Source organism: Eublepharis macularius, chromosome 2, assembly GCF_028583425.1.
Source record: "Eublepharis macularius isolate TG4126 chromosome 2, MPM_Emac_v1.0, whole genome shotgun sequence".
In the NCBI taxonomy this organism is placed as follows: Eukaryota; Metazoa; Chordata; class Lepidosauria; order Squamata; family Eublepharidae; genus Eublepharis; species Eublepharis macularius.
In genome coordinates, this window is record NC_072791.1 from 131,612,826 (window position 1) to 131,637,398 (window position 24,573).

Below are 24,573 nucleotides of genomic sequence, written 5' to 3' on the forward strand. Positions count from 1 at the left end.
AATGAAGGCTGAGTTGAAGGCTTCTTGGAAGAATTGAGGAGGTATTAAAGGTGGGAAGGAAAGATAATTTAAGAATAAAAGCTTATTATCTAAGTATTAAAATATCAAATAGCAATTTCTGTGGGGGGGAAATAAGGATGAAATTCTCAAGAAATTAATCTTTTCTTTTGCCTAAAGTCAAGAAATAGTTCCCGTTTTCTAGACAACAAAATTCTCATTGGCAGAGATGGCACAGAAAGAGGGGTGTGTGTGTGTCTGTCTGTCCCCCTCTCCCCCATCCCTCAAACAAGAGGGGAGCTTAACCCTGCCCCCTCTCAGGCCTTTCTTCTCTAAACTCATTTTTCCCGCATTTTGCTCACTATTTTCCTAACTTTCTCTATTGGAGCCCCACTGGGAAAAAATCTGCTTCAGGCAACTGAGCACAATGAGATAAGGAAGAGAGCATGATTTAGGGCCAAAGTAGACATAATGGCATTTCTGTATTTGCCACTTGGCTGCCTCTGCCATTTTAAAGCCTAAATTAGAGAATTTTAAAAATACGATAAGGGCCTAATCCTGATTGTGCCTCCATTGTGGTGGGATGAGGCACTCTTTTTCTGTCTCTCTGTGCCTTTTCAAGTGCTGAAATGATCATACGCCCCACCCCCAGCTTTCAGCACTTGATAAGATGAGTGAGGGAAAAGAGCACCTCATTCTGCTGTGCTGCAGGCCTGATCGTTGCAGTATTTTTAAATATCTCAGCTTCACCTTTAAACTGGTGTTGGTGTCCCTGTGGCAAATACAAGGACACTGTCATGTCAAGTCCTTAGATCCACTTCTCCACATGCTCTCCTATTTGTTAAAACTAGTTTTACACTGGTACATATCGGGTTTTACACTCGTGCATATCAGGTATCTCTCCTCTCTCCCTGACCATTCATTGTCTTGAAAATGGTTTGGAGCCACTTTGGAACAAATCAGATGTTCCTGCAACCTTGGTGAACGGGGGTTCCCCCAGGGTCATAGAAAAATCTAAAACCTGGAAAAAAAAATTAGACGGTTTAAATCCCCCCCCCTTAAACACTTACCTGAAGTCTGCGCATACACAGACCTCCACTGGGTGACTGGATGGACCCTGCTGGAAGTCGCACACCCTACCTGAGGAACAGAGCCCATCTGGGCCACCAGCTGCATCAAAAGCTGGCAGCTGAACAACTTCTGTTGCCCAAGAGTGGACCTTGCCTCTTCCTGGCCCTGGTGCCAGTCACCTTTACTGCCATAGACAACAGAAGTGGCAAGGAGAGTGGAGATGGTGGCCTCCTTCAGATTGAGGAGATTCTGGAGAAAATTAAAGAGATCAATGGTGAAGCAGCCACAGACACACTAAGGGGTAGGGCTGGTGGTGGTGGTGGTGAGGAGAAACAGGAAACATCCAGCAACAACAACAGTGCGGGGGAGGGGGTGGTTGAGAGGGAAAGGGAGGTGACTGCAGCTGCACAGAGACAGGGATGGGGCTTTGAGAGGAGAAGGTTGTGACTTGATGGCACAATCTTTTTCTGTTAACAGATTGATGAAATACACATTTTTGCATTATTTTGAATTTAGAGGTGTTATGTGAAATAAAACAGTTCTTATATTTTCCTTCAGAATATATTTCCTTCTGTGTTTGCAGATCATAAAAAGGGCAAGGCAAAACTATCTATTTGAACAGTACAGAGAAAAGAAGCCATCAGCAGTACAACTACTTGAAGATGTTCGGACTGCCTCTGAGGTAAGTGAATGGTCAACTCTCTCTCCCTCCCTTCCTAGGTAGGATTTTGTTTATTTATTTGCAGTATTTATGGTCCGCCTTTCTCGCTGAAACTCAAGGCAGTTTACACAGTGCAAGTCAATACAATCAACAGCTGGGACGTTCAGTAAACAATGCAATAGGGTATTCAAATACAAAATCTGCAGAAATTTGAAAACAAGCAGAAATCCAATATAGTACTGAAACAATGCTCAAGATTTCTGTATGTTGTAAACTTGGCTGTCTTCCTACCTCACCTCTCTTTAGAAACAGTAGGGTTAGATGAGGATTGGAATCTCCCTCTGCAAACTGCTTGTCCTGCTTCATTCTTTCCCCCCTTCATTCTACCTTCTTTTCAGCATATCTCCCTCCAGGAAGCTGCTAGCTGGCAGGGGGCAGTTTTATGGCCCATCAAAGAAAGTGCCCCCACCCATTCTCCATTATTCCCTATGGGGAAGAATCTGAGCACTATCCGAGGTGGAGATTGGGAGGGCTGGGGGTGGTATTTTTCATGAAAACTTTCAGGGGACCTACTCCAGCCTATCCTCTAAAGATTCCTCCAAGTTTCAGGAAGATTGGACCCTGGGAGCCAATTCTATGAGCCCCTGAACAAGGTGCCCCCAACCACTCCGTTGTTTCCTACGGGGAAAACGTCAAAGCTGACTCCCACTGCAAAAACACACTGGGACAAGGCACACTCCTAAATGCAAGCTGAGCTCATCCCAGAGAAAGCCCAACAGAACTAAACTAAACTGAAGCATGGGAATGTAATCCCCTCAGAGCCAAAGTGAAGGAAGAGGACCAACATTATATCAGAGAATCACATCCATCCCACCCAAATCAAACTTTTTTTATATAAGCCTATCCACAATGGCTAGATGATTTCTGCAGCCCTGTTTCGTTTGCCAGCAGTAAATTCTTACTCATTTGGGCATCCAATAAGAGAGAATTCCTTGTTGCTGCTCTGTTGCTAGCAGAGCAGACCTGGCCATGCCCAGAAGGCATGAGATATGGAAGCTCTTACAACATTCTTTAAGGCTTGCTTGCTCCCAGAAGCATCATTGGCCAGTGCAGCCAGAGTCTTGAGCAATAATGTCTATTCCTGACTGTCCACACTGGTTTTCCCTTCTACCCCCTCCAAATCCTAGACCAGGCCCAGTTTCTTGGCACTCCCAGCACTGGCATCGTCACTGTCTAGTCAGCAGCAGAACTTGACAATCTCATCTATAGCATAGTTTGGAGAGAGCTGCTCTTGTCCAAGGCCTAGAGCTTCATGGTGAAATCTTAAGCTGACTTCAGTAGACTTAGAAGGGTTTAGGACTGGCACTGTTAGTGTGTTGTAGCTACTATCCTTTATCCTAAGATTACTCGTCTTGACTTTTCCCTTACTGGCAGTCTAACATACGTTTTTATATTCTTCCCCTCTTCAACCAGTCATTCTTTTCATAAATAAATTTGGGAAGCAAAATAATGAGTGCATTTTTATTTAATATATTGTTTTATTCCTGATAGGTTTTCCTGGTGTAAGATTTTGTGGTGTGTATTTTTGGGATGAGATGCCACATATTTACTTTCCTGTGTATTATATAGTAGATGCTAATAAAAACTCTTGGAATTTTCTCAAATTGAAAAGGGCATACTTATTTAGCGTAGGCATCAATATTAGAGCATCTGTGTAGTGTGATGGTTACAGTGTCAGATTAGGAATTGGGTGAACTAGGTTCAAATCTGTACTCTGCCACGATACTTGCTGGGTTACCTCAGGCGAGTCCCTCTCACAGACTGGTTGTTTTAAGGACAAAATGGAGGAGGGGTGAAGAATGTACACCACTTGGAGCTCCTTGGACAAAGGGTGGGATAAATATGTACTAAATAAATTAGGGATATTTTAATTTTAAGCAAGCATACCCATTAGACCTTTGATACTATGTTTACACAGGGATCTTGCCATTGGTGCAGTGCAAGTACACTTAAATATTTGATAAGATGGCTTTTAGATTATGTGGTGCTAGTTTGTAGAAACTTCCACACAGATTTATTAATTTTCATCCTTTTTTATCACCAGCCCTTTTCAGCAAAATTAGATGAAACGTCAGACCCTGACAAGAAACAAATGCTGGAAAGGATTCACAATGCAGTAAAAGGTGCTGTGGAGCCTCTTGAAAAAGCACTGGAAAATAAACTGTCTGAAGGGGAAATCAACAAACATGCTGAGGTTTGTACTAAGTGGATTTGAAGTTGCAGGCTTGGTGATGTGTTTCTGAAACAGGTCATTAATGAAAGATGTTATGGCTTGGGAAAGCTAAGATTCCTTCAGTACTGTTAACCCCCGTGCCCCCCCCCATATTCCTGGAGCAGTGCCCCCCCAGTCCTCTTGCCAAGTTTGCTAGTCCCTCTGTTGCAGGTTTACATGAGTCTGAAGGGGCTGCTGCCAGAACAGGGAAATCAGCAACATACACACATTCTCCACATGTACAGGAATGCTTTGTGCATGTACAAGGACCTCTTTGTATCTTCTCCAAACAAATTAATATCTTGAATTTGTTCAAACACTTTGGGATTTATCATGCATTGTGACAATTGTGGTTTTTTTATACATTTAATATTCCAGGTGGTGTTGCATGAAGCAAAAGATATACTTTCTGAGTGGCTGGATGCTAAATTGTGCAGTCAGGTGACTGATAACTCCATTTTTTCAAAGCTTCCAAAATTCTGGGAAGAAGAATATCATAAAGATATGGCAGCTCTCAATGTAAGTAAGCATATAGTTCCCTCAAACATAAAAAGATAGGGAAATCTAGTATTAGTTATGCGTATTTATTACAGGTTCCCCCTGATCAGAAGGCCTAGAAATCAAACCTATAACGATGATAGCTACAGGTTTCAAGCCATGACTTTGATGATAGACTTCAATATGTAGTGGATTTAGCATCTAGTTAGATAACATAGTAAAATTTACTGCTGGAAACCTGAATAGGCTTCATCCTTCCATGATATTTGAGAACAATTTTTCAGGTTTTTAAATAGTGAAAAGTTGTTTTTCATGCCCAGAAAACCGGAAGAGAATAAAACTCTGCTTAGCCAGACCAGTACAATTTTAGAACTAGTCTTCTTTTCATCTGCAGTTAAACTCCAGGCCTTAAAGATTTTTAGCCTTTAGGAAACTTCTGTTTTCTCAGTTTTTGTTAATTAGGTCAGATGCTTGGGAAATCAGAGCTTCCAGTTTCAATTTCCGACTTCCTTTTTACATACCATTTGACAAATTACACTTAATTTTTCTCTGTCAGATAAGTACTTTATTCTGTAATAAAGAGAGGATTGAAAGATTTCTGAGGAAGACTATGCAATAGAATGCATATAATGTGTGTGTTGCTTGTAGGTATTACCTCCCGATGTCTTAACTCGTGTAAGTGAATATGTACCAGAAATCGTGGACTTTGTTCAAAAGATTGTAGATAATGGATACGGGTGAGTACTGATTAGTCTGGATCTACCTTTTGTTTCTCGCACACCACACGCACACTTTCTCTGTATTTTTCATAAAACCTACCATAGAAACCTTCCCCCCTCAGTCCCAAAGATAACCAAATATCATATGATGGCCTTTAAGTTGCAGCTTAAAGTTATTCCATTTGGCCATTTTCTTTGTTATTGGTGACAAAGATGCTATTTGTATAATTGCTTATACTGGAGCTTTCACGACCATTAATAGTTGTTGCTATATAAAATTAAGAACTGTAGTAAGGTCATTCGGTTTCACCAGCGTGTTTGTTGTAAATGCTCCTTGTCAGCATAATTACATGTTTGTAGTTGAAGTTTTACATGTCAGTAGTTGAAATTTTGGGTTTTTTTTCAGTGGTTCATATGAACTACCCTTTTAATGATATTTTTTTGCTATCAACACCTACACTGGTACTTGTGCTCTAATGCTTGTTCTGTTCAAAGTGGCTGAATTTTCATAGTTCTCCAGACTGGTTTTGCATGAGGTCAGAATTGACATGTGGTTTTAATGGCAGTAGCTTCATCGTTGGAGGCTCAGATGTTGTGGAAATGCGAATGCTGATTGCCAATGAAAGCAGGTTGTGTGGGATGGTCTCAGCAACAAAGATACCATATATTTTAGATTTGCTCCAGAACCTCCCTGGTCCTGTGGAAGTCCTAGAAATCCACTGTGGAAATCAGTGAAAGAAACTGGCCTTTATGTATAGTAGTAGCAACATATTTGATAGCTGTGTGTTTTGATCTTCCAGATATGTGTCAAATGGGTCTGTCTATTTTGACACAGTGAAATTTGATGCATCTGAGAAACACTCCTATGCAAAGTTGGTTCCCGAAGCTGTAGGAGATCAAATGGCACTTCAGGAGGGTGAAGGTAATATAATTCAATCAACAAATTTCTGGTGAACATTTAAAAAGGTTTCTGAATATCACAGAATTGTTCCTCCTCTTTTTGCAGGTGACCTGAGCATCTCAGCAGACCGCTTAAGTGAGAAATATTCTCCAAATGATTTTGCTTTGTGGAAGTCCTCCAAACCAGGAGAGCCTTCATGGGATTCTCCTTGGGGAAAGGTAAGAACTGTGGCTTGGATTCAGTGATCTCACTATGTGAAGAAAAGCCACTTCAGCTCAGGAAGGGAATGCTCACTCATTCTCCTTCAACTGAAAACCGTTCTGGATGCTTCCCTGACAGCCTGGAGCCAGTCCCCTCTTACCTCCTGCAGCTCACACATGCTCTTAAAATGGGCGACATCCTTCCTCCACCTCTCCAGCCACACACTTGTACAAGTAGAAATTTCTACCACTTTCGCAGCAGGATATTGGACGATCCCTAGGACACTTAAAGTCATTGCTCCTATGTATGTTTTCATATACATTAACGGGGAATATGTTCCACAACATAAGGTCTATCCTGAGAACAGGTTCTAGCATTAGCTTTTAAAATCATGGATGTGCACATTTGTATTTTGAGATGCACATTGAATTCACAGAGGAAGGGTGTATGAACTAGATCCCCCAACCTCCTAACTCCGGGTGCTGATAACAGCCACACCAGCAATAAGGCAGGAGGGAAGCACTTGTTCATTTAATGTCTGAGACATTTCAGTCACCGGGTTTGTTCTGAGGTGCCACCCATGTTCAGGCTATGAATTCCAGACACAGAATTAAAGAGAACTCAGTTTATTGACTTAAGGAGTGTTGCAAAGCATAAAGCACTCAAATACAGGCAACTTGCATAAAACAAACGAACCTCACTGTTGCTAGCTAAAAATCTGCCTTACTAAAACATGCAGAGCTACCTACCTAGTGTCTCTGGCTGCCATCTCCAGTTGTTTCACACCCATTTACAGAATGTGAGCCTTCTCTCATGCCGTATGGCACGAGGCATGCATGCTAAGATGACAAGGTAGCATGGAGCTTCTGACTTCTCTCACATAATGGTATGGAGTAGAATGGAATAGAATAGAAGAGAGATGGGTGAGTTGAGAAGCCATCTTTTCAGGCCTCAGCCCGTCATGCCACAACTCAAGAGCTAATCAGGGCAAAGCTGTTAATTGGCATTTCAGCTATATTGGAAAAATTGGGGAGTGTAGATAGAGCTCTGTGTGACAGTCTTCCAAGACTGAATCTCTAGGGAACAGAGACTGCTTTGCAGGTGTTATCAATTAGCTTGGACAGCACATTTTTGCGCTAGGCCAGAGTCCCAACAACACTTAAAGGCTCTGACGCTGAGTTCAGCCATTTTACCAGAACTTGGGCTCTAACGTAGCAAGTTCCTTACAAAGGGTAATACAGACATCCTTTGAAAATAAATATTATTGCCTGGAGGCTCCTTCAATCTTCTGTCCTGCATATAACAAAACTGCTGACGTTGGTGGAATTAGCAGATTTAAGCAACTTCTAACCAAAAGTTTTTATTACCTTTGTAGAAATTGTAACTGACCAGCATTTTTAAACTCTTTGAGCTATTTTGGTAGTCCGGGAACTTTTATGGTTAGGAGAACCTCTAATACACTTCCCGTATCTGTTCAGTTGCTACTAGATGATTGTTCTTGCCTCAGGGGCTCTAGACATGCCCTTTTCATAGTTTTGCTATCTTTTAAAATTGAATTTAGGGCTAGTGTGATGTTGTGGTAAGAGTGTGGCACAATGACAAGGGAGACCCAGGTTCAGATTCCCATTCAGTCATCAGGCTTGCTTGGTAACTTTGGGTCAGTCAGTTTCTGAAAACTTCACCTACCTTACAGGATTGCTGAGAGGATACAATGGAGAACAGGAGATCAAGTATGTCTCCCTGTGCTTTGTGGAGAAAGGGTAGGATAAAAATGTAATAATGACCATCAGTGCTACCTTCTGTTCATGTGGTCTCAAAAACCAAACATACCCTAACTTGAGGTCTTGCCTAATGATAAGGAACACAATATATTATTTCTGTTTTTGTTTTAATCAAGTCTTAATGGATCAGGTATCTGGAGGCAAATATGTGCCACAGTCAGGGCTAGAAGGTTGGGGGGTGGGGATGAAGAGTAAACCTCATGGTTTTGTCGAGTTTGTTTTTCCCTTAAGGGAGGATAAATTTGCCTGTTTGGGGAGTAAAACTTGCATTATGAAACATAGGGGTGTAGTATTTTTTTTTCTGTATTATTTTCAAAACATTTTTTCAAAATAATTTCCGTAGTACTGATTATATAGAAGGTGATACAATCATGTTACTGGTCTTATAGAAAAAATTCCCCCAAGTTTTGTCATGATATTCTTTCAGTCAATTTAGAATGGTGCTATTATGGTTTTACAATCTGGTTCTGCTAAGCAAGCTGTGGATATGGAATCCTTGTGCCCAGTTTGAGGTACTCTTAACAGCAGACTGGAACATGCATAATTAAATTATTAAAAGCAAATTCTGCTTTTAAGGAAATACTTCTGTTAAATTCTATTAATGAATATCATTGATTCATGATGATGATAAATGGTGGAGATAATATTAATAATGTCAATTATTGTGAGGTAACCTATTTTATCTGTAAACAGGGCCGTCCAGGATGGCACATTGAATGTTCTGCAATGGCTGGCTCTATTCTAGGAGAGTCAATGGACATTCATGGAGGAGGCTTTGATCTTCGATTCCCCCACCATGACAATGAATTGGCACAATCTGAGGTATGTGATACTTTCGCTTATCATGTTCTCAATGTCATCAAAGAATTATCAGGCTTGCATAGATACATTTCTGCAAATCATGGCTAATGGGTATTTAAAAAAAACAGAGGAAAAGCCGTTTCATTAACTAGTTTCTATTGGCTGTTGAAAGGTAACACTACCAAATCCTCAGACTGGAATTTGCAATGTTTCTTTTACTGCTCTTGATTAAGGGGTGGGAATACGGCATAGTATAGCTTGATCTCAATGGATCCCAGAAGCTAAGCAGGGTTGGCCCTGGTTAATACTTGGATGGAAGACCAGCAAGGAAGATTGGTGTTGCTCTTCACTTGCCTTGAAAACCCCTTGACAGGGTTGCCATAATTGGTTGTGACTTGACGACACTCACATGCATACATATCCTGCTTAGAATTTAATATTACCATCATGATTCTGAATCTCATGACTTTCAGCTATTTCATTTTGTATTTAAAATGTGTGGGTCAGTTCAGGCATTGCACTAATATAGTTTACAATCCAAATCATAAGTTGAGCTTTAAAATGTTCCTCATGGTTATTGGTATTCACCTGTTCAGTATTCTCCTTTCTGTGTAGGGGGCTTTGTAAGTCAAGCAGTGATGAGAACCATGGCTCTGACAGTTCAGACATCAAGCTTGAACCATGGCTTGCAAATCCTCTTCTAATCATGGTTTCTGACAGATCATAAGCTGTGGTTTGTCAGGCTGAATACCATATTTTGTTGTCTGAATTGAGTGTGTGTAAATCAGAATGTGTTGTAAGCATAAGGCTAAAATTATTTAAAAGTTTCAATTGCATTTAGGAAATGACTGATTTTAGAAAATAATTCAGTAGTTATATTGTTTCAAGGTTTCTATGCCCTTCTAAGCATTCTTAGTAATATGGCAAATTTAAAGTGCAATGTGGACTTAACATGTTTTGTGATCGTTTGTGGCTTGAAAATGCTCAGTTGCAGTGGCAAGAATATCCTGAAGGGGCTGTTGGGAGGTTACATCCACTCCTATGCCACACAATCTTGCAGAGAGATCAAGAGTGGGCTTTGAGTTCTCATACTTATGCTCACATAATTCAGGCTCCTGTATTTCTTACACTGCACATAGAACTTCACTCCAGTACCCTGGGGCCCTATACTTATGGGAATCTAGAATCTCCCTTATTGCTTGAACTTGATATACAACCTTAATTGGCATAATGCTTTACAGGATCAAGAAAGATTTTTGTTTTAAAACAAGGGGCTTTCTGCAGTGGGTGGGGTATTCATCTCTGTGAGGGGGTGGGATAGGGGACATAATATCCATATCACCTCTATAAAAGGTACTGCCATATCCTTTTGCTTAACCATGTTAGCCAAGACTGGAGATTGGAAGGACCGTGCATCTTTGTTTATGTATGAAACTAGCTATGTCAATAACACTGTGATGTCCTGGCTTTGAAAGCGAGTTATAGGGAGCAGCTTCCTACTTCTAAAATAGCATAATTTATATTTGGAGGGCATTTATGCTTTGGCAAGGAGACCACAGGAGTTTGTCCTAGTGAGGGTAATAGGAGATTATGCAGGTTCTGGAGGAGGCTGCTGCGTCAGGAGATCTGTGTTGTACAGACACACACGCACACCCCAGGCATGGCGGCTCTTTCTGTGTCATTGACTTTCACACTGTTGGGCTTATCATTTGTCTGGGCTAGCTATTGGTTCCAAAGAGTGACTCATTCTCTTGTGCACACAGGGTTGCTTCCTCTTCTGAAAGTGCTTGTTTGCAAGAGGAGGGAGGACAGCTCTTTGGTCACTCCGGATCTTCTGTTCCTATGTGCAATCGCTAAACTGGCCGGGCTGTGTTAAACTCGCTCTACTAATTGTCTTGATGCAGTCTTGGAGTTTATTGAAATTTGTATCAGTGTAATCCAATTATATTTACTTGGCACAAGCTGCTAGCTGCTGTTCTCTAATCACAGAGATTAAGAAAAGCATTGAGCAGGGATTTTCAGACTGCATGTCTGGGTGAACTAGTGTTCCACAGACAAAGCTGAAGAGTGCCTTAAAAAGTTAAGCCGGTGTGTTAAATGCTTTCACCTCTGTATGGCCTTTGGAGCAGGAAAGCCCCCTGCGGTACTGGTTCCTTTTCTCCCACCCACCCTGCCCAATCCTGAGGAAAGGGTTAAGGATCGAGGATTAATGTCACCCATGCTAAAGCTGATGGGCATGGGCAAATATTGCATGTACTTCCATTGCCCAGCCGGCATGGCCCCATCTTTGAGGCCTGGGTGGCTAGATAAGGGAAGGCTGAGATGCAGTAGCCACACTGACTGACTGGGAAATTCACTATTGCACTGCTTTTCTTTTTCATTACTGAGTGAGGTAGTCCTTCAGTTTTAATCCAGGGGGAACAAAATCCTGTGCCTTTAGTACACTATCCCAACAGTAGTAGGGTAACAAGCACTTAAGAGTCTTGTTTCTCTAATCAAAACTGAAGTAATTGAGGGGACGGGAAAAGAAAAGCATAGGCTTATTGCCGTGTTTCACGCAGCTGCAATCTGAGTGTTCCTATTAAAATGATTTTTGTTATGTATGTTGTAGGCATACTTTGAAAATGACAATTGGGTTCGCTATTTCCTCCACACTGGGCACTTAACAATTGCTGGCTGTAAAATGTCCAAATCTTTAAAGAACTTCATTACTATCAAAGATGCACTGAAGAAACACACAGGTAAGAGTTATACAGTATGCTAAAAAATTATTTTTTGTAGTTGAGAAAATGGAGTTGATGGATGTTGATAACTGAATTAGTTGCTTTACTTGTGTATGTTTTCTGATAAAAGTGGGTCCTTGAGTTGTATTTTTTTCGTTTGTGTTGTAATGCATTGTGGTTTTTTAAAATACTTTTTATTTTAATTTTACAATATAATAACCTTACATAATGTAGTCATAACGTGTTATAACACTAATACTAACCTTATTTACAACATTAGTGAAGGGTACTAAACAATACATGATTAATAAAATACAAAATCAATATATTTCTTTGGTAAGGACATATACATTGAGGCATAATTTGAAGTATAATAAAAAAATGGAGACCATTTTTCCAAATAGCTTCATATGCTCTGTACATTGGACAAACCAGCCAACCTCTGTGCAAAAGAATAAATGGACACAAATCTGACATTAAAAATGGCAACATCCAGAAACCAGTGGGAGAACACTTCAATCTACCAGGACATTCCATCAAGGACTTAAAGTTCAACAGAAACCTTTCCAACACAAAATCCAACAGAAGCTGCTGAATTGGAATTCATATGTAAATTTGACTCAGTCAGGCTTGGATTGAATAAGGACTATGAATGGTTATCTCGTTATCAGAAGTAACTGATCCCATTATCAGAAGCTACTGTTTGCATCTACTCCTCCCTCCCCTCTCCACCTATATATCTGACCAGTTTCTTCTTACCCTCGATGCATCTGACAAAGAGAACTGTGATTCTCGAAAGCTTATGCTACAGTAAAGTTGGTTAGTCTTAAAGGTGCTACTGGACTCTTTTCTATTTTGCTACTACAGACTAACATGGCTAACTCCTCTGGATCTATGGTATTTTAAAGTTATGCATTGTAGTTTTTAAAGTAGTTGACTATTGTGCTACTTGTAATTTTTACACTACCAACAGCTCGGCAATTACGACTGGCTTTTCTCATGCATTCTTGGAAGGATACACTGGACTATTCAAACAACACTATGGAGTCTGCTATTCAGTATGAAAAATTCATGAATGTAAGTTAACTTCCCCTCTTCATGGTTTTATGCTATTCAGATATTGGTGCTAAATACTGAACAGCCCCATTACTCTCTTCTATTTAGTGTTACAGGAAACTAAGGCCTAATAATATATTCAGTTACCTGCATTGCCTTAAAGAGTTGGCTCACTTAGAAAACTTGCTTCACGCAAGAACATTGTGCTTTCAAAACAAGGGTTTATTTCCTAGTATTGAATTTGCCAGTGCCCACGTGTTCCTTCCGTGAGAGGCACTTTGCTCTGGCAAAAGATGCATCATGCACAGGTGGAAGATGATGGCCTTGATCCAGAGGAATACAGAGGCACTAACAAAATAAAATGAGTTGAACTGAATACATCTAGTGGTATCTTGTGGGAGCAGTGGCACACTTTACCAATTCTCAGGAGAGAAAGGAAGGAGAAAAACAGGAACATGAAAAAGAGGTAACGAGTTGTATTCAAAAGTATTTAGGCTAAAGCTGCATGAAGACAAGCATTAAAAACAGATTCCCTGCACAGTGAATGTACTCTTTCTAATGCTCAAGTGACTATATCATATGAATGAATCCACTACAAATCTTACAGCCATTGACTGGCACTCCTTAGTTGGCTGTGCCTAATCCCTTCCCCTATTAAAATATGAAGCGCCCCACAGATGGTTTCCTGAGATGAGCCACTTCTACCCTGGGTCTCAGCTACAGACTCTTTCTTTCTTGGCTGGAAAAGGAGAAAGTGGCAGGTGAGCAAGCAGTGGAAGAAAGGCACTCTTGAGGCCTGCACTTTCACTGGTGTTGGTTTCTCCCTCTCCTCAGCCACTGCTTTCTCGTGGCAAGGAATGTGTCCTGCAGCATTGTATTCTCTCAGGTGCTACAGCTGTGTATGTAAGAAAAGAAAGCTCAAAATGCATTCACATCTCTCTGAGCTGCTTCTTAATGTATAGCTGTACTCTGCCTTAGGGAATTATATCTCTGACATTTTTAAAAAGACACACTTGTAGCTGTTCTCTGTCATAATTAGATCAAGTATAATAAAAGTTTTCTGCTGTGAAGGTAGTTTGCGATTACAATAGTAGTAAATGGATACCACATCACTTGGAAGTATTTAAGTCTAACCAGGCCTCTAGGCAGTATTAGCTGATGTGTTTCCTGTAAGTGCCTGGGGTAGATTCATACCTTTCCACTGCTGTACCATTTCCGTAGCAGCAGTGAACAATACTATTAAGACCTTTGTGTAATAAATCCTTCCCTCATCAGGAAAAATGCTTAATTATCATGGGCTGCTAGTAGCTCCAGAAGTTCCCGGCAGCTTGTTCAGCAGCAAGCTAAATCAGTATTCTAACCTCTGCTCACCTTGCAGTGACATAAGGTGCAGGACCAAGCCACACATTTTGGGCGCCCTAGGTGACAGTTCACTCTCTTCCTACCCCTAGGCACAGTGAGAAGCCACCACTTATCCCTCCCACCCTCCGCACCCTCTCCACCTTGTTGCAAGGTAGGATGGGGAAGCAGCAAGCCAAGGTGGTGCAGCAGCACTTGCCCTCCTCAAGTCTCCCTCCCCCCACTCACACCAGGACAGGAAGCCACCATTCAGCTTCCTCATCCTTTAGCTCAGAGACAAGGTACTGAGGGAAGGAGGATGAGGGCCAGGTTGGGCACACCCTGTTCTGCTCCTTCAAAGGAGGGAGGAAAAGAGCAGGTTCCCCACAGCTGCTGATTGGGGCTGATAGGTGTCCCCTAGACTGCCGCTTGTTGCAGCATACCTGGATGTCAAGGGCAGGTAGAGGGGAATGGAGCACAGGGCTGGTTGGGGACGTAAGTGATTGCCACCTAGGGGACTGGCCAGCCCTGATAGTGTGTCATTCTTATGCCAGCAACAGTCCAGAGCAAATAAATTAACTAACTGGAGGAAGTTAAATAAAATACCTCTTTTCATTAAAAAGATGCCCGTCTAGGTTATTCTTCGAACTTGACTGCACAGTGCAGAAAATGTCTGTCTGTCTATGGCACGGCATCATTCTCCCATTTTTTGCCTGAGACTCACAAAAAGGCCTTGAAAGCATCAGTAGCTTTTTTGTTAATAGTTTCAGTTTTTTGTTAATGTCTCGTATCATGTTATGATAAATTACAGCCTAGATGAAAGCAGCTTGGCAGCAGGTAACAGAAAACTTGGCAGTTGTTGGGTAGATCCTGTTCTCAGAGTCTCTGATATGAGTATTGAAATAGCTAACTTGGCTGTGTGATTTGCAACAGGAAGACTTCAGATTGTGGGCTCTTTCCCTCCCCCTTTTAGGAGTTCTTTTTAAATGTGAAGGACATCCTTCGTGCTCCTGCTGATGTGACAGGCCAGTTTGAAAAATGGGATAACCAGGAGATAGAGCTGAATAAAAGGTGAGTGACAGACCAGTTGTCTTTCCCCCCTTCCTTATATTCATGTAATGGATCCCATTTTTCAAACTGGCATTTTGTTTTGGTGCAAAGAATGTCCTGATGATGTGTTTCTGCAACGTTTTTCCCTTGGATCTCATAATTCCCTAAGCAATTTGGTGCAATCCTAAGTACTTTCTTATCACTTTTTTCTCCTGCTGCCACTTGGCATGGATTGTTGCAGTTTATCTGCACTCACCTGATGCTCTAAACATTCTGCTAGGTTATGCAGCCATTGTATTCATTACAAAAATTTGTGCCATGCCTTTCTTCCTTAACAGAAAACCCAAAGTAGTTAATAGTAAATGAAAACTAAATAAATTCAAACCATAAATCCCACCAAAAATTCCAAAAAAATGGAAAAAATGTATTAACGGAAGGCTAAAAAAAGTCATTATAATCTGAATGAGCAAGATGGTCACAGCCTTCTTAATGGGAAGAAAATGTCCAAATCCAGGGCTGGAGTCAGACCACATTTCCTGTCAGTTTTCCGTTTCTGCTGCAGACTCTCGCACCCGGCCCTGCACTGTTCCTGGGGTTCCCTTACTTAAAAGGGAAGAGTTTGGGAAGTGCAGTAGGCCGCAGTAGGAGGGCAGAGGTGGAAAATTTCCCATGTGTGAGCAGCAGTGCTCCATTTATAGAGCCTGTTCCTGATCCTGCACTGGCCGGAGACTCTTCATCACAATCCCTTTCTGCTAATGCTTTGTTTAGCAAGAAGAGTAGCAAGGGGACAATCAGCCTTGCTTTTGCCTTGGAACAAAACACTGGGAAGCTGCTTCCTCTTCCTTTCCAAAAAGTATTTTGCTACACCCGTCAGGAACTGCAGCATGAAGCAGTCCAGCCCCGTTCAGCTCCAAGTACTAACATGCATAATGACTGGCTGTTCTCAGATTCACTGCCAGAGGGTAATAGTAGTTTTGGAAGAGTTCATGGAATCTTTAGGAAAACAGTATGCATGGCTTTTTGAGCCTTTCTTTGCTGCCTTGGGAGCTGGAAATACGCTTTTAAAAAATAAATGAAAGCACAAGTTGATGTTAAACCCGGCACTCTCTCAGTTTGCAAGAGGCAATCTGCAAACCTTTCTTATTTGGTGGGACAGCTGTTGATTTTGTTGAGGCCGTGGGGCCACAGTGGCTCACAGGCGGCACCTTGCGATTATGATGCTTTCAGCAAGCATGTATTGTAATTCAGTTGACGGAAGAACCAGAGGTATTACACTCACAGGTGTGGTCAGGACAGTATAGTCAAAATATAATGACAATATGTTGCAACATTCCGATAATTGTGTTCAGCTTTCAGAACCATTATTATCAGTTGCCTTGGTTCATTTATGAGGAGTAGCTCTGTTCTATTTTTGTCTCTAATGCTTCTCTTTTTTTATTTTCATTCCCAAGTAACTTTTCAGTTTGACACTTGCTTAACTCCCAAACATTCTCCTTATCTTTTCCCACTCTGTTACTTGCTTCAGAATCTTTATTCATTTAGCACATAGAATGAATTGCAAGAGTTGAAACCTCTTTTTCTGTACCTCAGAAGCTCAGTAGGCAGTATTGAGAAGGACAAGGACAAGGAAAGTTCTACTTTGGAGCCTACCCTTTGTAATTTATTTTTATTTATTCATACCTCACCTTTCTTCCCAGTAGGAACCCAAGGTTTCTTACATAATTCTCTTCTCCTCTATTTTATCCTTACAACAGTCCTGTGAGGTAGTTTAGACTGAGAGTGTATTACTTGCCCAGTGTCACCTAGCAAGCTTCCATGGCAGAGTTGGGGTTTGAACCTGATTCTCCCAGATTCTAGTCTAAAACAAATGCTTTTTGTGTAAATGATTTCAGTTTGGAACAGGTAAGGTTCTGCCACCAGATTGTTCTTTTTCACTAGAGAGAGAAACCTCGTGCTCTGTCCATTTCATTAAAAAAATTCCTTGGTTAGGGGCTTTACAGAGCTGCTGCAAAGAGTTGTACTGAAGGCATCAAGTTCTTGCATTTCTAGCTGTATTTGAATGAAGAAAGCAAATTTAAAGAATAAGGAAGGTTCTTGTGAAGCAAGACTACTTAGTTTTTAACTTAGTTGTTGTTTACAGAGAATTCACCTTGCACCCTTCTAAAAGTGATACTCTGAACTAGTTAAAACAAAGGGTGACAACTTTTCTTTGTTAGTACAGGATTACTAGAACACTTGTCTAATGCTGGTTAGGACACTGCATTTTATTGTTCCAGTCATTAATACAGTGAAATCTGACCTGAAGAGGCTGAGAGGGAGCACAGAAAGGATAGTGGAAAGAAATAAACAAGTACTTTAATTTTCCTGTTTTCTTGTGCTTTCTCATGCCTCCTAGAGCAAATGTCTTCCTTTAAAACTGAAATAAGATGTATTTCTTAGTCTGGCATGCTCATCCTAAAGCTTATGGTGGGCAGTACTGAGTTTTACACCTCTGAGATCCTTGCATTGGATTTGCTGATTATACCTCGGCCCTTGTAGATGTAAAACCTGTGTGTTCCCACTGAGCTATGCCTCCTCGATGACTTTTCATAGATCAAAAATGCACGCATGATTTGTATGGTTACTTTATTTGTTTCTTTTTTTTGCAGTTCAGCATATCTCTTATATAATTGAATTATCCCTAATTCATGCTCAGCAATTGATGAAATAAAGCATAATGAAGATCAACAGTATTTTCTGTGTTGGGGAGAGGTGAAGATTTAAACATCTGGCCAATAGCAGATGTTATGCCGTGTCTTACATATCTAATAATCTGTTACGTCCAATCAAGGAGACAAGTTCGGTATTTTCTGAAGTTTAGGAGTCCAGGATGGGCTTTTCTTTCTCAGTGTCTATCCTCTCATTTTGATAAAAGCAAAGGGAAACAACCTGAGTTACTTACAGCTTTCCTTTATTCACAGAATTCATTTGAATCATGTGCGGTAGGACTGACACAATAAATGTTCTGTCTCCCTCCCCCCCTTTAGTTTTTTTAATAAGAAGGCAGCAGTCCATGAAGCATTGTGTGACAACATTGATACACGCACAGTCTTGGAAGAACTGCGGTCACTAGTCAGTCAGTGCAATTCCTACATCGCTGCAAAGAAGAGTGCCAGGCAGATGCCAAACAGAACGCTGCTGGAAAATACAAGCATATATTTGACACAGATGTTCAAGGTATAGAACAGTGTGATCTTGGATCACAGGTTTGGAAGTGTTTTTTATTTTTATTTATATCATTTATAGTCCACCATTCTCACCATCTTTTCATTGTTTTGAACTTGCAGCACTGCTTTGGTTTGGAATGAAATTGCAGTGCTTTGTGTAGTAGGAAGATGTCTTGGTATTAAGGGTCAATTGTTTTCTGGAAATGGATAAGGTCATTCAGGATCATTGAGCAATAACCATGAGGAAAATAAAAATGGCATAGTAGCCTCCTTGTCTCAGTATTTCATGTCTTCAATAACACCAACTCTTCCCAGTAACTCCCGTCCTCTGCTTCTAATAGCAGCTCTAATTTAACCCAGTCTAGAAAGTATTCCCCCTCCCCCCCCATAAAATTGAAATCTGTTCTATTTGGTCCATATTTTTCTGAGGTAGTAAACACGTCTGGACTGTATCACCAAACTTGGTATGTGGGAGTTGCGTGATTAAATAACGAAGCTGCAGCTTTCAGCCATTTTGGTGAAAGAAAGTTCACAGACAACATGGGGAATCATAGGATCAATTCAGACTTTTCTAAGAATATATGGACAGGAATGTCTGTCTTTCTGTGTATGTGTGTCTTTTTCTAAAAGCAATTTGGAATTCTAAAAAAAAGAGAAGTCTATCACTAAGTCCTTGAGAGACATTGTTTACCAAAATGTTTGAAAGTGTGAAACAATTAATAGGTTCGGCATGGCTCAGTTCTTCCAGCTTTTCATAGTATTCATTCCTAGGCTGCTTTTCGGAAGCAGGAAAAAGTGCAACATGTCTTCCAAGTTCTTTCACATAGTTTTGGACTTAAATTTCCATTCAAGTTAGAACACTGCTTTTTTAAAAAATAGATTTTATTAGCAAAAGAATAATTAATCTGTTACTCCCCAAACTTTGTATGAAAAAGGCAAATAAAAAAACCCTGTTCAACTTATCTATGACGTCAACCAGAACTGCAGAATGAATAAATAAATAGAAACATTAAGGGGCAAACATTAATTAGATACTTTGAATATTTAGAAAGAGAGAAAATGTTTGTAAAGAAAGAATGTTATTTACTAATCCATGTTAACAAAGTTAACATTAAAAGTCAATGTTATAACAGATCAAAGAACACAGAGCTAAATGCTATCTGGAAATTTTTCACTCCAGTAATTAATGAATAAAATCCATCTTCCTACAACTCTCAGCCCTTTTGAATATACAAGACATTTGTTAGCACTGTGGTTCCTTCTGTGCTGACTTGGCACATGTGTTTGGTTTTACCCTGTGATAAGAAACGCTTGGGGTAACATTTTGTGTATAACAAGGACATAACTAGATACAATTTAACTTGCTAAGACAATTGTCGGATATTTGAAAGATAGTGTCATTGATCTGATCTGTAGATGGCAACATTCTGCTGCAATATGCATTGCCTCATTCTTGAACAAAGCACTGCTACTACAACCTCTTTAAGACTAATTTAGGAAAAGATTGGACAACACCTATAGTGCCCAAACTAAAATACTTGCTTTAAAAGAAACAATTGTGTTTGTTTTTCTTGGATAGATCTTTGGTGCTATAGAAGGCAATGAAGCAAATATTGGCTTCCCAGTTGGAGGAAATGACCAAATCTTAAATGTAAGTAGGTGGGAAAATGTACTGTGATGATTTCAGCTCTGTCCCAAGGAATTATGGATGCTACAAAAATGTGGACATAAAGCCAGATTTCTGTCTTCAGTTCAGCAGAATAGTGTCAGTTCTATTTGGGTATGAAGGAGATGAAGTTTTTTGTTGACACGGTTTTGGGATTTCTAGTCCTTTAATCAGGAAACTGCTCTGTGGCATAGTCATAGTAATAATTATAAGGGAAATTATTTTACATGCCATCCTTTCATTTAATTTTGACTTGCTAAAATACACAGTTCATATTATGTATCTGATATAAACAGCACATGTTGAAACAGAACCATACCAACAAACCATACAGTTTGGTGTAGCGGTTAAGAGCGCGGACTCTAATCTGGACAATCGGGTTTGATTCCTCACTCCTCCACTTGAAGCCAGCTGGGTGACCTTGGGTCAGTCACAGCTTCTAGGAGCTCTCTCAGCCCCACCCACCTCACAGGGTCATTGGTTGTTGTGGGGATAATAATAACATACTTTGTAAACCGCTCTGAGTGGGCATTAAGTTGTCCTGAAGGGCAGTGTATAAATCAAATGTTGTTATTGTTATTAAATAAATACATTGGGTTGTATCCAACCATTCCACTCAAATAAGAGCAGCTGCACAAGGCACATCCAGGTGATGTAAAAGGCTCCTCTGCTGGAAAGAGGAGCGCCAACACAATGCACTACCCTAAGCTAAGGTGTCAACACTCTGGTTACATGAGAGGGCATCCCATTGTCTTCCTAGGACAGGGAGGTGTTTTATATCTATTCAGAGCTTATTGTGAAACTTTCTTGTTTGAGATAAGCAGAGAATTATATGAGACATGTCAGTATGATATAAGATCATCTTTTGCTAAGGAGCAGGAAAAGTAAGTCCGTAGATGAAATACTGAAGTGTAGTACCCTGTTCTCCCAGCACTTTTAATGGAGTTCCCATCTGCCCTCTTAGCTTGCTGAAGCCTACTGTGACAACTACAGCAGAAGATGCATATAGGATAGAGTTTGAGGTTTGGATCCAAAAGAGAATTTCTATAAATGGGCTTAGGAGGATTTTAGCCAGTTCCTCCCTTCTGCTGCTTACCTCCAACTGCTGCAGTTGGGGGGCGGGGAATTGAAGAGATTGCTCGTGCACACACACCATGGACAGCCCTTCTGTTCACAATAATAACTGGGAGATCCAAGCCTATGAAGGAAAAAGGCTAAAATAATTGTGGGTTGTGGTTGATATGGTTTGAATCTCAATTGACTGCCGAAGTATTCTGTTCTGCAGCTTGAATCTACAGTAATGCCGTATCTACAGATTTTGTCTGAATTCAGAGAAGGAATACGATGTATTGCCAGAGAAAAGAAAGGTGAGTTTAAATGTCTTACAGTTAGAGGTTGACCAAAATGTGCAGACATCTTATAAAAGGGATGCCTTCTTTGTACCCTTCTTTGCCTTTCCCTCACCCACCTCATTTGCTCATTCACTTATTCAAAACACACCCATCCACATACTTTGTAGCTCTTAGAGTTAGCAGCCTAGGGAGATTTTGAAGACTACATAGAGCGTTGTACTTGCTTTGTACTTTACTCCTGAACTATCTTGTTTGTGAGCAGGTTTCTGTATTTCATAGAGGCCAAGATACTTCAGTGTGATATGATTTAGGGTTACTTTGGATAGCATATGGACAGTCACTTTCTCGAAAAGCTAGTTGTTGCTGAAATTGGTTACATAGATTTAATGAGAAAGTAGGTCTTTTCTTAGTTATAACTTTCTGGGTCAAAAGACCACTTAATAGGGATATGCGCACCAAAAAATGGATAAATCTGAACTTGGAACACAGAACCAGAGAAAAAATTCAGTGTTCCTTGCATACAGAATTGATTATCTAGTTTGGTTCAGTAATATAGCAGAAATTCGGTAAAATTCAGCCATTGTTTCATATAGGAAAATCAATCCAGAGGCTATGTGGTTGGCTGGTGTGTGTGATTTTTCAACCCCACTTCACCAAACTTGCAGGGGACCTACTTTTGACTGTCCTCTAGAGACCCCCAAATTTCATAAAGTTTGGATCCTAGGGGCCATTTTATGGGTCCCCAAAGAAGGCGCCCCCAGCCACTCTCCATTATTCCCTATGGGGAAAACTATCTGGGGGCTTCAAGGGGGCTGGGGGTGGCATTTTTCAAGAAAACTCCACCAAATTTGCAGGGGACCTACTTATGACTTTCCTCAAAAGACCTCCCACATTTCATGAAGATTGGATCGGGGGTCCAATTCTATGGGCATCCTGAACAAGGTGCTTCCAGCTACTCCATTGTGAAGTGGGCCTTCTTTTGAAGCAAGGAGATAAGATCACACCAGAGAATAATGTCCATTCCACCAAAACCAAACTGAAGCAAGGGAATACCTTGTGCTTGTGGCTGGATCCTACTTGGTTTGGTTCTGTTGTATTTACCCACTGGCAGAACCCAGTGCTTGGCTGCTGTGAATAACACAGGTTCTCTTGGGCTAAGTTGCAGCTGTGTTCCTTGCTTCAGTTTGGTTTGAGTGAAATAGATGTAATTCTCTGATGCATTGCTGGTCTGTTTGCTTCACTTTCGTTCAGGGGGGATTCCAGTCTCCAGCTTCATTTATTTTTATTGGGCTGTCTCTGGGATGTGCTCAGCTTGTATTGGGGAGAGTGTCTTGGCCCTGGCAGCATTGCCCCAGTGTGTTCCTGCAGTGGGAATCAGCTTTGACTTTCCCCCCATAAGACACAATGGAGTAGCTGGGGAACCTTGTTCAGGGGCCCCTAGAATTGGCCCCCCAGGTCCAATCTTAATGAAACTTGGAGCATCTTTAGAGGACAGTCAGGAGTAGGCACCCTCCAAATTTAGTGAAGTTTGATTGAAAAATAACCCCACCCCCTGGATAGCTCCCCCCCCCCAGATTGATTTTCCCATGGGAAACAATGGCCAAATTTTATCAAATTACTTTGATAAAGAATTTGGAGTATTGAATCATATTTGATATTCAGCATTTTGATTTGGAATGCCCAGATTTCACCAAATCAGCAAAAATTTGGTATTTTAAAACAAATTTCAAACCAAACAGAAAACCTACCTATACCTATAATATTCTTTCCTTTTGAAAAAAATATGATTTTCTTCTCTCTGCATAGTAGGAATTGTACTCAGTGTGACAGATGCTTAACTTCTCTCGCTTTGCTCCTCTGGAAGCATTTCTGTAAAGAAAGGAAAGCCCTAATGGTGCATCTCCTTATCATTTGTTGTATTTATTAATATATAGGGAGATGGTACTTACGTTGGCACATGTAAGTCTGTCCTGTATCACAGATGTGCGTGTTTTTCTCTGAGAGGCAAGACTAATCGAAGACAATGGGACCTAACATGTTGTTCCCTCCTGGAAAACTCTGAATGAGAGAGTGGTTTCTTTTTCTTGTTGCCAGTAGGCATTGCTCAGCCTCATCATTTCAGTTCTGGAAACTTCCTCCCCCCTGCCCCCAAGAGAATTAGAATGAGTTGTAACACAATGTTCATTCAGATATTGTTGACCAAGCTGTATTGCTTTCGACCAGAAGGACCTTAATTGTGAGATATTAAAGTGCTATACAAGCAAAAATTCTTTTCTCCATTGTACGAGATGAACAGATACCGGAAACCCTGATAATAGCATTGGTCATTCTTAACAGGGAATTGGTTTACTTTTTGAATGTTCTGGTGATAACATGCAGTGAAAGAAAAGTACAAGGAATGGGTGATAGCTGTCCATTGAAAAAAAATGATTCCAGATGAAACCTTGCCAAGAAATGTCAGTAGGTTTTCAGCTCTATCCTTTGAGATAAAGAATTTCACATCATGAACTCTGAGTACGAGTTGTAATTGCTGAGGGAGCGATGTTGGTCTCCTCTTCAATGCATATTGTAAAGCCTCAAATACAGAATCCAAAGAAAACTGACTGGTCTTTATGGAGCTGTTCTTCCCTTTAATTTTGATGCTCTTTGTACTCCATCCCTATCTTGTGCAGTTTGCCTTTCCATAGATCGAGACTCTGTTTCCAGGTCTTAAGGACTCCTTTTTTAGCTTTTGTTCTTTTAAGTATGCAAGTAAATTTAGTTCTTATCAAAGCTATTTCTAAGAAGGGATCTAGTCTGTGCGGTCTTCAGTTTTCTGCATTGTCAATATGTTAACATTTAGGCATTGGAATGGATCTCTTGTGGAGAGCACAACTGTCCCTACTTAAACTTCCTCACACTGCTAGAAAGAGCCCCACTTTCCCATACCACCCTAGCTGTTTTGTCATGGTGTCTTGAACCACACAGCCAACCAAGCAGGATTTGAAGTACAGTTTCAGGATCTTACTACTATCCTTTCCTTTATTCATCTCACATGTCCAAAGATCTTGAGTGTAAAACCAGTATATCACAACAGGATATAACAACATGACAAAACAAATGAGAGCAAATGGAAAACAGTAAAACAGATGTATCATTCTTGAATGTTAAAATACATACGATAAAATAAATAAATCTCTACAATCCCCCCAATAACCAGCAGAATAAACTCATTTTAAGGAGACATGATGGCCAAATATTTTGCAACAGATCAAGTTATTTCTGGATCAAAGTCTGCTAA

The 24,573-nt window shown here is 40.6% G+C and overlaps 1 protein-coding gene across 2 annotated transcripts in view; it reads left to right on the forward strand.

Annotated features, from left to right (window-relative positions):
- Positions 1-24,573, forward strand: part of CARS1 (cysteinyl-tRNA synthetase 1) — a 50,699-nt gene that overhangs the window by 19,067 nt on the left and 7,059 nt on the right. For both annotated transcript variants that reach the window (XM_054971179.1, XM_054971178.1), the window contains 13 exons: positions 1,652-1,750; positions 3,834-3,983; positions 4,380-4,520; positions 5,148-5,236; positions 6,019-6,140; positions 6,225-6,337; positions 8,795-8,923; positions 11,514-11,643; positions 12,599-12,702; positions 14,993-15,090; positions 18,096-18,285; positions 19,855-19,926; positions 21,227-21,308. In XM_054971179.1, the coding sequence (XP_054827154.1) occupies positions 1,652-1,750; positions 3,834-3,983; positions 4,380-4,520; positions 5,148-5,236; positions 6,019-6,140; positions 6,225-6,337; positions 8,795-8,923; positions 11,514-11,643; positions 12,599-12,702; positions 14,993-15,090; positions 18,096-18,285; positions 19,855-19,926; positions 21,227-21,308 (1,519 nt within the window). The remainder of the gene's footprint in view (positions 1-1,651; positions 1,751-3,833; positions 3,984-4,379; positions 4,521-5,147; positions 5,237-6,018; positions 6,141-6,224; positions 6,338-8,794; positions 8,924-11,513; positions 11,644-12,598; positions 12,703-14,992; positions 15,091-18,095; positions 18,286-19,854; positions 19,927-21,226; positions 21,309-24,573) is intronic.